General features: G+C 36.6%; 1 protein-coding gene across 2 annotated transcripts in view; it reads right to left on the bottom strand.

The window, feature by feature from the left end:
- The window catches only part of STK26 (serine/threonine kinase 26), a 65,093-nt gene that overhangs the window by 5,122 nt on the left and 43,043 nt on the right, over positions 1-16,928 (bottom strand). For both annotated transcript variants that reach the window (XM_033416203.2, XM_012538970.3), the window contains exons 3-8: positions 15,274-15,504; positions 7,257-7,313; positions 2,688-2,796; positions 2,445-2,602; positions 1,338-1,523; positions 89-237 (exon numbers count right to left, since the gene is read on the bottom strand). In XM_033416203.2, the coding sequence (XP_033272094.1) occupies positions 89-237; positions 1,338-1,523; positions 2,445-2,602; positions 2,688-2,796; positions 7,257-7,313; positions 15,274-15,504 (890 nt within the window). The remainder of the gene's footprint in view (positions 1-88; positions 238-1,337; positions 1,524-2,444; positions 2,603-2,687; positions 2,797-7,256; positions 7,314-15,273; positions 15,505-16,928) is intronic.

Genomic DNA, 16,928 nt, shown 5'->3' with positions numbered 1-16,928 from the left:
TGCTAGAGAAAGCATATTGGATCACCGTTAAAATATATGCAATATTAAAATGGGTTATCTACATAAAAATTAAATAATTGGTACATACGAATCAGAGCCCTCAGAATCAGATTCGTCATCACTGTGTCCTTCCGCCTTCCATCTCTTAAATCGATCTATCAGTTCAGTCAGATAAGAAGTCTTCTTTGAATTTTTTACAATGAATTTATGTTTCAGAAGTTCTTTAGCTGTAGGACGCTAAGGAACAAAAAAGAAAGGATGCATGAATATTTCTAGGCTCTTTTGATTGCAAGGAGTGATAAGAAATCACTTCAGCTATTAAGCGGAAAGGTGTAAAAGTATGTCTGCAGATATGAGGATAACTAAAATGCCACAGGACAATAGCTAATTCTACTTTTGAAGTGGCTCAAGGCAACCAAATTAAATTCACTACTTTGGTACCAATTTGCTAAAGCCCAATGGGCAAAAAGTGGCCTACCTACTAGCAACAGGCAGCAGGGCTTTCTTAAAAGCAGAGAAACACATGGCAGGACTTTGATAATTAAGTAAAAATTTTAAAATGTTTCAAAATAGTGCTTTAAAATACTTTTATTATATTTACTGTAAATTGGAAAAAAGAGTGAAAACTAGCAAGGCTGTAACTTTAATTATCTGCACATATCATATGACCCCCTTCTTCATCACACATTAATTCATATCGCATCTAAATACAAACACCAGGTGCTGTGGGGGATACTTTTCCCCCTAGTATTTTATTACTATGAGAATAGCCATTAGCAACTTAAAAATTGTCACATCAAATTCAGTTCTTGTATATTTCTAGTTTCTCGAAGTCATCGGGCAGCTTTATTTTAAAAACAGTAGAACAACTGTAATCAACTTTGCCAAGTAAATGAATGGAGCTCATTAGACTTCAGGAAACGTATACAACTTCATGTTGGAATTTCTGAACATTTAAATTAAAAATAGTGAAACGCAAACAACTTTTCATGAAAAATGAAAACACAGTTGAATAAAAATCATTGTGAATAGTTATACATATACTTTCATAATGACACCCTAGAAAATGAACTTTATTTCCCACTGAAATAGGAAATGATCAACAGAATAAAGAAGAAGCTAGGGACCATAGAAAAAAGAGAAAAAGATGCAGGGGAAGGAGAGAAGGAACTGCGGATCTTGTCAACAACTAAACAAAATTAGCAACATAGAGGGAACATAGAGGGAAGAATCTTAGACAGTTTTCACAGGCACTGTATTCCTCACTGTTGAACAAACCACACTGGCTCTATGTAGATCTGATCATAGAAAATAGTAGTCATAGCATATATACTCACAAATGATGGATCTTTGTTCAGGCAAGCATCAATAAACTCCTTAAAGGATTTAGTAAAGTCTCCGACAAGAGTTGGAGGATTGTTTTTTGGAATAAGAAACAGAACTCTCATAGGATGCATATCGGAGTTAGGTGGCTCTCCCTTGGCTAGTTCAATAGCAGTAATTCCCAGTGACCAAATGTCAGCCTAAGGTAAGGAGGAAAGAACAATTACCTTGAAATTCCATTCCAACATAATGCCACAAAATAACCTGTGGAGTCTAACGGTCATACAATATGAAAGTGTCTCAAGAAATGTGATGTTAATAATTTTTTATTAATATAATTCATTTATTTAAAAAAATGATCGAATATTCTACTTTGTGCCAGGTACTGTATTCTAGGCACTGAGGACTCAGGTGGTGACCAAACCAGACAAAATCCCTGCTCTCAAGGGGCTTATGTTCTAGTAGAAGAGACAGATAAATAAATAAATAATAGGATGTCAGATGGTGCTAAGTTCTGTGAAGAAAATAGTAAATCAGGATAAGGGAATAATGAATAAGGTAAAAGGGCTGCAAATTTACACAGGATGGCCAGGGAAGACCATTCTGTGTAGGTAATGTTTAAGCAGAGACCTAATTGGGAGAAAGGCTATTCCAGATAGAGGGAGAGGCAAGTGCAAAGGTCCTGAGGCTAGAGGGGACTTGCTGTGTTTATGGACCAGCAATGAGGCCACTGTGGCTGAAGCAGATAGAAAATAGAGGGCCAATACAAATTAATTTAAAAAAAAGTGGAAGTGAAGAGAGATCAAAAAAAAAAAAGAAAATAGAGGAGAGTGATAAGAGATGAGCCAGAGGTAGACAAGGGCCAGACTGTAGAGAGACACATATGTGATAGTAAGAACTTTGGATTGTATTCCAAGTAGGATGAAAGGCCACTGAAGGGAAGAAGGTCCAAATATTACCAGCAACAAGGGAACGTATGATTTACCAGCAACAACTGACGTGACTCTAGCTTTAGGAATACTTTAAAAGGAAGGAGTATTAAGGCAGTTTATTAAATAGGATAGTACGCTATATAAAACTTAATATTAAAAACAAAATAGTTTGTACAGGTAACACTTTACTTTTGAGTCATAAGCTGACTGCTGGATAACTTCAGGAGCCATCCAAAATGGTGTTCCCACAAAGGTATTTCTTTTAATTTGTGTATCTGTCAGTTGGCCAGCAACTCCAAAGTCAGCAAGTTTCACATCTCCTTGTTCTGAGAGCAAGACATTGGCAGCTAGGAGGGAAAAAGAGATGAAAAAACCCTCAGCTTCCTCAGAATGCATCTGTTTTTCTCAGGTTCACATTAGACTTCTGTATACCTTTTATGTCTCGGTGAATTTTCTTTTCTGAATGCAGGTAGTCCAGACCTTTCAAAATTTCCTTTAGCATGGTAGCGATCTGGAACTCATCAAATGGACCAGCTCTCAGCTTAGGGGGAAAAACACATACATACATATACATGTAAAAGTTTGGAACAATGAAGTTCGAACTTGACATTCTCTTTGAAATAAGAGAATCGCTTAGATATATGAAGCAGTTCTGTTTATTAAACCAATATTTAAACAAATGAGAAAATTTTAAAAGGTGAGGAAAGTCAAGTCAAAGGGCAGAAAGGGTTTTTTAATGATTAAGTTTAATCTTGAAAGATAGTACAACCTATATACTAGCTCCAAATCCTAAGGTTCTTAAATATTTACATCAAAGATCTAAGAAACATGCTTAAATAATGACAGAACTAGCTTTCTTTTTCTCAGATAGGAAAAAAGAGATCAGCTACTTAAATTTTGGCATTTGCTGTTTAAAACTTATTAAATATTTACACCGAACTGATTTTTAGATCAGACGGTCCATAAGATTTTTGCAGCAACCAAATTTGATCATATAGGTCAGCTGTAGCACAGTTCTTAGCATTTGTGTATTTCAAAAACATTGTAAAGCATAGAGCCTTTTTTGAGACTCAGATTTAAATTTTAGCTAGGAATATAATAATTAAACTATTCAGACTTTCATTGTAAAAAAATATCAAATCATGGAGGGATACGTTTTTTCCAATAAATGTAACACATTTCCCTGTACTAAAGCCAGTAGTTTTAACTGCAATACAAGGAAAGCAATGATTAGGTTTCAGGAGAATTTGTAATGGAATATCTGAAAATCTCTCCTTAAAATAAACGGTTATTTTAAAATTCTGGTACCTCATAAAGCACAAACAGTGGACTGTACAATATTATTACAGGAAAGGGTGGGAATCTAAAGTCAGAGCTGAGGTAGAGTTCTGTTTGCTGGAAGGAGGGAAGAGGTGGTGAAAATCAAATACTGCCCACTATGCCTCACACTGGGAGGGATTCACAGCTCTTTGGCACCTTCTGTATTTCATCTTTCATGAATGCCATATTTATTCTGAATAAAGGGCACTTTCATGTTGAAATTTAACAGCTTAAAATAGAAACCACACTTCAGTCTCACCATTTAATATTAACTATGCTCTGGATATATAGTATACTCCAGGGATGTTCATAGTTCAATAGGTGCCTTTCCTAGGTAACATTATCTGTTTACTTTCAAATATATCAACTTCCACCCCAAAAGTTTCTTTTTAAACAGCAGTGATTAAAGTCATCTAAAAGGTGAAAATGGCATATTATTTTATTGATTGCTGGCAATGAAATTCTGAGGTACTACCAAATAAGTTAAAGATAAATGTCATACTACTTAAGATTAGTACTTAGTATCACTGATTATAAAATGTTGACAGGGCCAGAGGAGGTATACCCTCAGTCACTTAGGAAATTGGGCAAGGTCCATATAAAAGATACTAGCTATCATTCTGAAGGATTTCTAAAAGTGCCCTGGATAATACAGAATTTTAAAAATATATTTAAGTAAAAACAAACAGAAAAGTGGTCCGTCGCTTATCTGGTATACTTAGGTCCAGTTTAAAATTCAGTAAAAGTAAAATCTCACTTAACTGGGTACCGGAGGGGGATGGTAGGGGCGCCTGGGTGGCAGGGAAATGGGAATGGGGTGGTGGTCGAGCTGCGTTTTTCTTGTTCACTATCAGACAGAAAACTGTCCCAAACCTTGTGGTTAAAATGTTTCCTTAGCCATGATGATAATGATCAGAAAAGGAGAAATAAGGGAGTTGGAAAGAGAAGGAAGGTAAAGTAGATGGAACACAGATTGCTTTTTAAAAAATTTCCAATGCAACCTTGGGAGAGATGACGCAAGATCTTGGTCGACTGTCCCTGGAGCGCACAACTGAGCTTCTCTCCAAAGACTGAAGACCATATCACGTCTCTAATAGCTAACACTTCTGCCCTCAGGGCAGTGTACTGGCCTTGTGTGATTTGCCTCTGTTGTCAACTGAGGATATTCAAGAGAGGGACATTTTCCCTTTCAGAGACTATCTACTTGTGGGCTTGGGGGTGTTCCCCATACTCTTTTGACTTCCAGCCAGTCCCTAATGCATCATGTTTTGTTATGCTTTCTCTTACAGTTAGCATATTGTTTCCAACTTTTTCCCTTGGTGCTCATGTTTTATCCTCTTAACCTTATTATATGTGTTTTTGTTGTAAGTCACTGCAATTCTATTTGGAAAGAAGTAAGGTATAATCAATTCAATAAAATCACGTACAGTATGCTCAAAGTCTGTTCACATACAACTAATTATTTTTGTTAGAATGGGAGGGAATCTTGAGGTATACACTATATAATGTTGACATCAATACTGGTCATAATCATGTTCCATTAGTCAGGCACCAGTTTAAGGGATGAACACTCTACCCAGCATCCCTCCTGATTTCTCTTGTCCCTGGTAGCAGTGCCCTCCTCTAAGCCTGATCCTTTCTTAGATTCCCCCAAATGATAGCATTCATTCGTACAGGACTATATATGAAGAAGAAGTAGCACATTTTCTCATCACTTGCTCTGCCTACAAAGTCCAGTCAAATGAGGTTTATAATTAAATCACAATATCATTAAGCGTTAGGGCTAGAAAAACAGAGTTAGAGAGATTACTCATCTAATTTCTTCATTGAATATTTGAGGCACAGGTTAAATGGCTTGCCCAGTATTAGCCAGCTAGTCAATGGCAGAACCAGGACTAGGATCTAGGTCTCTTGATTTTAAGAACATTTTAAGTTCATTGAATTTATGCTAACAGGTATTTGTTGTATTTAGGTGGAGATCAGAATGGCAGAATGAGATTATGATCTCACAATCATTTCATTCAGAGATTTCATAAAACTGACCAAACTACTACTGGGGATACAGATTGTATTAGTTAGGGCTGGGCCAGTGTCCAGTGCTTCACATTGCTATCAGAAATCCGATGAAAGCAGTGCACTAGCTTTGCCAATGCCTACAAAACAGGGAAGTGACATGGTAAGCACTTTTGGGGGCAGTTAACTGTGATAAATTTGGAAAGGGTTCTTAATATTTAAGAAGTGGAAGGAGGCTCGTGGAGCAACTGTGAGGCTTCTTGTGGAGCTAATGAAAAAATTATTGTGTAATCAAACCACGTGACAAGAGAAATAGAGCTGAGATCATTTAACAGCAAGAGGAGAATGAGACCTGACTCCATAGGCATGAAGGATTATTATCCAAAGAAACACCAGTTATGTTCTCTCACTAGAGAGGAGAGAGAAAGAAAAAAATGAACTCTAGCTTTAGGATATAAGAATTACATTAGACACAAGGAAGGATGACCTAACTCAGCAACTGATTAAACTGCGATGAATTCCTAGAAGATGAGGCTCTCCATCAAGTTTAATTACCATTTCTTTAGAATGGTTTAAGTATGGTTCTGTTTAAAGGGAAGAAAATCGCTTATGGTCATTTCTGTTCACAGGATTATCTGAAACCTTGGAGTCATTGGCAGTCAGGATGAAAGCCTTTAAAAAATATTTGATTACTTTCAGTCAGAAAAACTCATCTCCACTTTAAAATATAAGAATTAAAATTACTTTTAGAAACAGCAGACTCTATAATTTCAAAGGCAGAAGCATATTATATAAAAGTCATATTATATTAAACATGGAAGAGGAGCTTAGTGCAAATTCTTTGTTTTATAGGACATCCAAGTCCAAGGAATTTATGTGTCTGGTTCACAGTCACAGATTTAGTTACAAATAGAGCCAGCGCTAGAACCTCAAACTCCCACAGGCCAGCCCAGTGGTTATTCTACTGCACAAACTTGTCTCTAGTCATTCATATTGCATTTTAAATACAATGTCATATTAATAAAGATTTAAAAGGCGGGGAACAACACTGACAGAATCACACCACTTGGGGAAAACAACCAGTGTTTCTCAAAAACATTTCATGCACGAACATATCTTCATTGGTTAGAACTTCTCCCGCATACTGCAGGATTGTAGCAGCCTGGTCCCTGCCCACTAAAATGGCTGTGGCACTTCCAAGTCATTGTGACAAAGATGCCATCACATTTCCAAATGACCTATAGAGGGGCAGAGAGAACTCTGCAGAGAGCTGGGTCTGTAGGCCTTCTTGGTCAGAACCCAAGAGCCAATTTTAGAGACAGTTATCTGAATGATATCTTTTTTAAAAATCTAAGAACACTGAGTCTTCTCAGGGATAAGCATGTAAAGTAAAACTCTAAACTGACGGCAACTGTCACACGCTCATTCCTAATTTGGGGGGAATTTTATTTTATTAAGCTGTTTGCATTTCTTATATACTTTAAGAATGCCAGCAACGTGCAGAAGCCTGCAATATAGCTGAATCTATATAAGAGTAGTAGTCCTGAAGACAGAGTGAATGTATTAACTAAACAACTGCTTAGCTTGTCCAAAAACCATTGCTTACTCCAATTAAAAGAAAAAAGTGCAAGTATGGATATATGTGTGTAATTATTTAAAAATACTTACAAGATCCAGTGCTGAACCGCCACCCAGGTATTCCATTATTATCCATAATTTTGATCCCTGTAAAAGCCATGAAATAGTTTAATAATTATAAACCTGAGCCAAGTAACATACTAGCATAAATGTTAAATCTGACATACTAATGTACTGGTTCTAAAATACAGGTTTAAAATTAGTTGTTTGGAACTCAGAATATATTTTTCCATAGACTATTACAAATGAAAGTCAAGTTCTGAGTCTTGGCCCTCCCTGAAACCGATTTACCATATGATATAGCTAAATAAATAACACATTATTGTTCCTTATTGTTTAACTGTTAGCAACTTTTATAAAACCCAGAAAAAACCATTGCTTTAAATTATTTTGAATAATGATACTGAAAGGAAAAGATAGTTACACTAAAGAATGAGGAGAAAAAAAAAGAATGAGGAGGTAAATAGAGACTTGTAGAAATTTTGAATGGGGCTTCTGGGTACTTCCCATGTGATTTTAGAGTTCGAGGACACCGGGTATTGTGCCTTATTTTAGTTTTTGGCTTTTGTTTTAATGTACTTTACAACTTTTACCAACCAGGATTAACGGGGATTTTTCGTACACATATGGAACCTAGAAAGAACATTGACCCCCCTCTCCCCAGAGGTAAATGGATAAGAGAAAGGGAGTGTGTAGCTTAAAAAGCATTATGATTAATTCATGTAGAATTAACTTCACTGTAAGTTGTACAAGAGGAAATGGAGCTCATAGGGGGAACACGTGTGTTTGAATTACAAAACAGGCGTACACACACACACACACACACACACACACACACACACACACACACCATTCAGCTACATCAGATAAAATTTGGAATAAATCATTAAATCATTTTTCTTTCAGCTATACTTTGAAATACGGAAGACATCTCTCTCTCCATACCATTTCATGAGTGGTATTCTCTGAATTACTGTAGGACCACAGAATTGACTGAAAGCGGAATGGTTGGTTTTGCTAAACTGGCCAATAGCCAAGTTGTGAATGGATTGTGTTCCAAAAGTCCATTTTTAAGTAAGATGTTTGGAATTTGGAAAGCAAGCATTTTCCCATAAAAATAATGCCTAGGTTCCTGGAGCAGTGTCCTCCAAAAAGACAATTTAATACAAAGGTATCCATAGTATAGCAGAAAGGATACCAGAGACACTACCATTTATACCATAACAATGTTTCTAGGGGAAAATATATTCAGTGTCGTGCTTCAATTTGGGATGCCAGGAACACATCTCTCACCTTTACAGTCCCAGCTGTGGAATGAAGATTCTCAAGCTGTTGCCAGTAGTCCTCAAACTCCAAAATCCCTGGGAAGTACTCAGGAGTTCCATTCAAAATTTCCAAGTGTCTCCATGAGACTGGAGCTTTATTATGGCAGAGAATGGACTCCAATAACATGATGATGAGTGTTTAGGGGACACTGTAGTGGGGGGGAATGGGTTGTGGTGTAGGGTAAGGGTCCGGGGAGGGAAGGCTCAGTTAAATTAAGATGCTGACATTATGTAGAATGTATAAGAGAAAGAAAGGAACAATGTCCCCCGCCCATCTTGATATCAACTCTCTCCTGTCACAGCAGGCCAGCTTGAACTGAGAAGAGAGAGTGGTGTATACAGTAGGCAGGAGAGGAAATAAATCCCCATAACAGTGGGAGAGGAGAAGAGTTCCAGGAGTGGTTCATGTAACTTGTTTCCATGTATAGAAATTAGGACTCAGAACATGAGAACTGTGAACCTGATGAGTCTTCCTATTTTTTTCTACAGAAGAAAAAAGTGTTTCTCACAATGCCGTACAGCCTGAGAAGTTTATCTTTTGCCACGTTTTTTTCCTAAGTACTATATTCTACCTCATGAATTCAGAATGCTTCCCATTCACCTGACATTCAAAGAAAAATAAAAAGATCTTATAAAACATGTTTATCTGTTTTGCAGTTCTACATGAATGAAAGCGCCTGTTTTCCAAGTTAGAAACAATGTGTGTCTTTTTTTTGGTACCGATTCAAAACAGAAACCTACCAAAATGTATTCATAGAAAGCTTAAAAAGTCAGTAAACTTATGACTAAGCAAATTCCTGATCTGAAAAGAAGGCTTCCTCTTTGCAAGCGAGCTATTCAGTGGAACCAGGACTCTTCTGAAACAGGCAGGGAACCAGAGCTGCCTCATAGCTTTTCTGGCTGCTTCCTTCTGATTGTCACTTCTGCAGACAAACCTCGCTGGAGGATGGTCATAGGTCCAAACATTCAGAAGACTGCGAGGCAGGCAGGGGAATTGAAGCGAGGCCCGAGTGGGCACAGGCAGGAATGGCGAGCCAGTGGGGCTCCTCCCTACTCAAGGAAGCTTAACCCACACAGGCTCTTACTTGTTCCTTGTCCACAGCAGGTCTTAATGAAAACACCAATCACAAACCCAACCCAACCAAAAAACCTAGACCCTGTGTTTGTATTCTTTTGGGGGACTACAATTTCTATCTTTGATTTCTGGTAAAAGATGTTTGTGTTGGAGAATGCAAATATGTATGTTTGGTTTGTTCTTAAATAATTTAAAAGACTAAGTTGATATCTACATACTGGTTTACAAATCCAAAAGAGCCAAATGACTCTAAACCTCTCAACCATAACCATATATCTGGCACATTTAAGTATAGGAAGTCCCTGAAGGAAAAATGTCACTTCCCCAATTATAAAATGATCCAAATGTTTTAACAATGGGTTGGAGGAGTTAAGTTTAAAGTCCTGCAGCAGGGACTTCCCTGGTGGTGCAGGGGTTAATAATCCGCCTGCCAATGCAGGGGACACGGGTTTGAGCCCTGGTCTGGGAAGATCCCACATGCCTCGGGGCAACTAAGCCCACGCGCCACAACTACTGAAGCCTATGCGCCTAGAGCCCGTGCTCCGCAACAAGAGAAGCCACCACAATGAGAAGCCCGCGCACCGCAACGAAGAGTAGCCCCCGCTCGCCGCAACTAGAGAAAGCCCACACGCAGTAACAAAGACCCAACACAGCCAAAAATAAATAAATAAATAAAATAAAGCCCTGCATCAACATGGGTGGTCAGTTAGGGGTTAAGAAATGGCTCTCTGTTCCAAAATTCAGAACGCCTAAAGAGTAAGTACTTCAAGAAATAGTTACAGATGTAGAAAACAAAGTTATGGTTACCAGGGGGTAAGGGGGGAGGAGGGATAAATTGGGAGATTGGGATTGACATACACACACTACTATATATAAAATAGATTACTAATAAGGACCTACTGTATAGCACAGGAAACTCTACTCAATACTCTGTAATGGCCTATATGGGAAAAGAATCTTAAGAAGAGTGGATATATGTATATGTATAACTGATTCATTTTGCTGTACACCTGAAACTAACATAACATTATAAATCAACTATACTCCAATAAAAATTTTAAAAAAGAGTTAAGTACTTCAGAGTTATACTGTTTACTGGGGAGAAGTTGGAGCCTAGTTTTAACAAATCACTGGTGTCTGGAGTATCAACTCCATCACCCCATGGGGCCTTTGAATTTGCCACTAAAGCAGACACTTGGCTATAGGGGGGAGAAATGCTACTGTGGAACTTGGAATTCATTTGCTCATAGAAAAAACGTTTAAAAAAACATTTAAAATACCCATTTTATATATTTATGAGATAATTATTGAACATAGATCAAGTACATGTTGAATTAAGTAGGTTGGTCTATGAAGCAGATAGCCAATCATAACACCGACCACATAAACCAGCATGTGTAAGTAAAATAAGCCAGTCACCAAAGGGCAAATGTATGATTCCACTTATATGAAGAGTCTACGGTAGGGAAACTCATAGAGACAGAAAGTAGAATGGTGGTTACCAAGGACTACGGTGAGGAGAGAATGGGGAGTTATATAGTTTAATGGGTACAGAGTTTCAGTTGAGGAAGATGAAAAAGTTCTGGAGATGAATGCTAGTGATGGTTGCAAAATCACATGAGTGCATGAAATGCCACAGAACTGTACATTTAAAATGGTTAAAATGGTAACTTTCGTGATATATATTATACCACAATAAGAAAAGAAACAGAATGTGAAATCTTATATAACTGCAAGGAATAGTAGAGATCATCTTGCCAGATACTTTACCACCTTGGAATCGTTTTCTTCCAGTCTAGAATGCCTTGTCTATACCCCACCCTCACATCCCAAACCCTATCAAAATCATACTCAAGACCCACTTTAAATGCTATTCCCCACGTTTTGGGTTATTGCACTTGAGGTACCTACCCACAGATAAGTGGGAGATATGAGACAAGTTAGATATACCTATCTGGGGCTAAGGAGAGAGGCTGAAACCAGAGACATGAATTTAGAAATTGTCAGAATAAAGTAGATGAGACCGACCAGGGCAAATATGCAGAATGAGAGGAGTGCACAGAGTAGGTGACGGAAAAATAAATATCTGCTGAATTGAATCTAATATGGGGCTTCTTAGAGGTGTATTATAGGAAGTTTAAAGCTATTCTTATTTTGAGAGAAAAAACCACTGTACAAGGAGGAAATATTTCCCTCTCCAATTTCCTTCAAGTTTTATAAGAAAACTATGATTTTTAAAAATTAAAGAATATTCCAGAAATATTCCAGAAACATTCGCCATACTTCGGAAATAAGCACACACAAAAGTCTCAGGAAAAATAATGAGAAGGAAACAAAACTGTACAGACTCTATTCTGGAATATTTTACTTCAATCATTCAATTCTTTTTTTTTAAATAAATATCAGTCGTTGTGGTATGTGGAGGGGGGCATATTTCCTTAACATAAACAGAAATCTAAAAGCAATTTTCAGCAGCAAATAAAGGCATGATTCAAGTTCTATTCAATGCCTGAGTGAGCTTCATTTTAAGATTTACATCGAACTAGAAAAATATTTAAAGATTATAAAAGATTCTTCCAATGTTATGAGATCAGAAGGGAAGGGTTTGCTTATTTTAGCACTCGTCATAAAGACTAACTTTGTCTGTCAAGAAAATCTGCAGTGAAGTAAAATTAAAGGAAAATATTGTGGTCATACTGATGTGTCTGTCTGGTTTTTACTCTTGTTTTTAAAAACGAAGTTATACAGTGAGCTCAGTCAAAATGAATACCTAGTACATTTCTGCATGTCTCAAGGAAAGTGCTACAACTACATACAGTTGCAGAGAGCATATAATTTTCTCTCAAGTGCAATAAATTTTCCTCCAGCTGACAGTGAGGGTCTTGGTTATGTCCTGTGTTAGGACAACCTGAGAAGAACCTGTATCCTACTTTACTCAATTAACTTGACTCACAAAATCTCCCATGTCATCTGAAACGGAAGGATGGGCCACAACAAGAACATAAGTCGATTGATGATGCAGTTCTCCGATGGTACTTAGAGGATGTAGCCTTGATTTCACTGACTGAACTAAACAGAACCCTGTTATATTTGATGTGATTTTAGTTTAAAAAAATTTAAGCCTGTGAAGTCACACTATGGTTTAATATAAATGGAAAATAAACAAGTGGTCAATTTAAGAAAGTAATTTAAATAAATGGTATTAAAGAGTTATAAAATCATATTTCTTTTTCTCTGTGCATATATATGTATATCCATATAGAGATAATACGTGTGTGTACAGATAATCTAGATACAAATGTAATCAATAGCAGCCATCTGTGAATTTCTACAATTTTATCATGAAGTAACATGTTCTTCAAAGTAGGCTTTCTCATCATGTATTTTAATTAATGACGGGTAAACGAGATAAAAATAATGCAGTTTAATTCTGTAAGAAGACATCTTGGATAACAGTTTTGTATCACTAACTGGCCTGAGAACATTCAACAATCAAGATTTGGAGAAAACAAACTATCAGTTGGATTTATTAAAAGATTAAGTATTTTTTGGGTGACCAGTACATGTACACTATGAGGAAAATTTTTTTAAATGTGAAATCTTAGGAATAAATAATAAAAACAGAGTTATAATTCATTTTCCATGTGAGTACTGAATACGAATAAAGAAAGGTTGTAAGCAAACAATAAAACTCAATACCATGTCAGTACCCATTTTCAATATAATATACAATAGCGCATTTTAAATAGGGCTTCTTTAATATAAGTCAGTCACCAAAACTAGCTTATCTGAATCAGGTGCCTAAAAATAGCAAGTGTTCAGATTTGCTCTAGAGTGGGTCTGGAATTACAAGGATTGAATCCAGAAAGAGTAAACCAGAATAAGCAAAACACACACACACATCACCACCAACAACAACAAATTCCCTGGGCTGCCTACAACCCCGCCTGCTATGGAAATTAGAAGGGAGACTTAAAACCACTGAGATTGAATGACCACCCCCATAGGATTCCTAAAAAGGAATCTGACCCACTAAATAAGCTTTTTAGGAAAGAATATAAAAGCAAAGTGAACCACAAAGAATCAAGTAATTAGGTATACAGTAAAATAGAGTAATGGCTAACACTTAAAAGTATATTGTATAGGAGCTATCAGCAGTATCACCTCCTCTTGGAAGCCTTTCCTTCATACCATCATGGAAAAAAAGGGTAGAGGTGACCATTTTCTTATTTATGCCTCATCTGTACCTTGTACACATTCAATCACAAAATCTACACTATTTTAGTGCAATATGAGACTGTGAGCTCTTTAATGGCAGTTGTTCACTTTTACATCTCCATAACCTAGTACAGTGTGTGACACATAGTGACTGTTTGGCTATTTAATGATTCATTCTACTATGCATTAATGCCACAGTCACCTAATTCACGTACTATTAGAATAAATTAGGCTCTGTGGGGAATTCCCTGGCAGTTCAGTGGTTAGGACTCTGCGCTTCTCCTGCAGGGGGCCTGGGTTCAATCCCGCAAGTCGTGCAGCGCAGCCAAAAAAAAAAAAAAAAAAAAGGTTAGGCTCTGTAAAAAGCCAGGGAAATCGATGAATTTCTATATCAGTATTAACTAATATAGATAGTTTATCCTAGGGTATATTTGATCAGCAGAACATAAAAAGACAGCATCAATTTTTGTGCAGGCCAACAGCCTGATGGGTTATAAATGCATCCTTTTGGCCTAGAGATAGATGGACAAACAAACAAACAAACAAAAAAACCTTCCCCCTTGTAAGCTCTGAAAATCAAAGATCTAACTAATACTGCCCTCCTTTAAAAAATATCAATATGGGGATACATTTTTTAAATTTTAAGATAATTTAAACTCTAAGCTAGATTTTTCTAATTATGTATTGTTTTATATTTCAATAGACACAAATCCTGACTCTATAAATATGGAACCCAAGAACTCGGGTTTTAGTCACCAAAGAGTTTTCTGTGATGCAGTAATAACTCCATCTGCTGGAACTTCAGGTGTCTGCTAATTCCATAATCCTAGAAACTAAAAATCCAACTTTTTTTTTGGTGGGGGGGAACAGATATTAATCTATTTAATTCCATTTCAACAAATATTTATCATGTACTTAAGATGTGCCATGCTCTGTGCTAAGTGATGTGAAAACCAAGACGGGTTGAACTAAACTCCTTGCTGTCAAGAAGCTTACAACCTAGAGGGAGAGAGAGATGTGTAAATAACCACCATAACTCAATGGAATAGTGACATGCTTACATATGCCATCCATTCTGAGGTTGAGACAGACTGGACCATTGAGAATAATGTGTTAAAAGCTCAGGGAGAAAGCTCTTTCCAGGCAAAGGATACGTCTCAAGGCTCAGCTGCCTTTCTGTTCCTCTATCAACCCAAAAGTTCAGGTGTGGAAAAATGTTGCAGCTGAGTACTGGGATGCATTCAGGATACAGCTGCTAAATCTAAAACCAGCCTATTTTGGCACTACAAATGGAGCTGCGTTCTGTCTGGAGGCCAAAGGCTGTCAAATCCTAATTTAAGACATTGCCTTTCGAAAAACAGAGTTAAAAAAAAAGAAATACTTATAATGAAAATACCTTATGACTTAAATAATCCAGCGTACACATTACCTTTAAATATGATCCATAGTATTTTGTTACATATGAGCTGTCACACTGACTCAAAACAGTTATTTCTTGCTGAATGTCTTCAATTTCATCTTCGGCTTCCTCAAGGTCTATGATTTTAATAGCAACCACTTGCTGGGTACGGTTATCAATACCTTTGAACACTTCTCCAAAGGAGCCTTTTCCAATGCGTTCTAATTTTGTGAACAGTTCTTCTGGATCGGCTATATTATTCTAAGGGGGGGGCGGGGAGAGAAAGAAAGGAAAGAGCACAAACATTTTGCATCAAGTTTTTAAATGAAGGAAAATAAATCACATAAGACAATACCACATTTAAAAAAAAAAAGCATACAAACTCCCTTGACTCTCCGCATGTGCTTTGTTAGAACAACTGTATCCCAAATGGCCAACTAGTCCATATTCTATTGGATCACCCACACTAAGTGGGCTTAGCTGATCCTGCTAAGGATCACAATCTCCTATAGCAAATGTTGTCTCTGGTGCACACCAAAGGGCCAGACTCTTTTTAGAATAAAGCAGCTGAATATACACAATTTGCACATTAATGCAATGGTAGTGATAATGAGAGAATACCTAATCTAAGCTATAGGTAGGTGAGTTGTTAAAATTCTTACATTCCACCAGAAAAATGTTACCTTTTAAATCTCTCTCTCCAACTTGGACATCCTAATCACTGCACCTATACTTCTAAACCACCATATAAACAACACAGAGCACAAAAGACCCAAGAATCTACAAGTCCTTTTTTTCTTCTTTACTTGGGATCCTATCTGTATGTAATGTTCTCATCAATGGCTGAAATAAGATTCTATGCTTTTATCATGATTGCAAGTACTCATAAGGAAATGGTAATATGTTGAACTTTCACAACACATCTCACAGTAGGAATCCAGAATAAATCAATATTTTGCTACAACAAAATCTGAATCAAGCATAAGGTTTTAGGTTAACAGATGTATAGGCATAACTTAGATTTATAAATTCACTGCCCTTTCCTGATTCAGAAATATCCTTTATCTAACAGTGTACAATTCTGAATTCAAATTTTACTCCCACAAGATAACCTTTAACCTTACTTAAACTCATATTGCTGAATATATACTACTGATCAAGTAGAAAAAAAGATTTCCAAACCTCACAGAAATGGCATGTTATTAATTTATTATTTTTTATTTATTTTTATTTTTTCATGGGAAGGTGTTTTATTTTAAATATAGCAGTGTATACATGTCAATCTAACTTATACTTAAGTGCTTTATTAGTCCAGACCTAAAACCTTACTTTGAGTTCCTTCAAAATATAGAAGAATGCTATATAGTTCTGATGAACTGTCTATATTTAATTTGTTAATTGGACCTAGATTATCTGTTCATTTATTACAGTTGAACCTGGTCATCAATTTCAGGGGACAAATTATTGAGATAGCATGTTCCCTTATATCTTCTTTTATTAGACAAATAGATCATTAAAGTTTATTATTTTTCTGTCAAGTTTGTTGCACCATCATCACCAAATAGACCCAGTAAACTGCCTGCTTTTGAGTAACTTAAAAACTTATGACTGATTTTAAAGAATTTCGCCAATTTTTCTTTTTTCAACCAGCCTAAATGACAGTTCGCACATGACCTGCTAAATGT

Source organism: Orcinus orca, chromosome X (assembly GCF_937001465.1).
Source record: "Orcinus orca chromosome X, mOrcOrc1.1, whole genome shotgun sequence".
Classification (NCBI taxonomy): domain Eukaryota; kingdom Metazoa; phylum Chordata; class Mammalia; order Artiodactyla; family Delphinidae; genus Orcinus; species Orcinus orca.
This window is presented reverse-complemented; position numbering and strand designations above follow the sequence as displayed.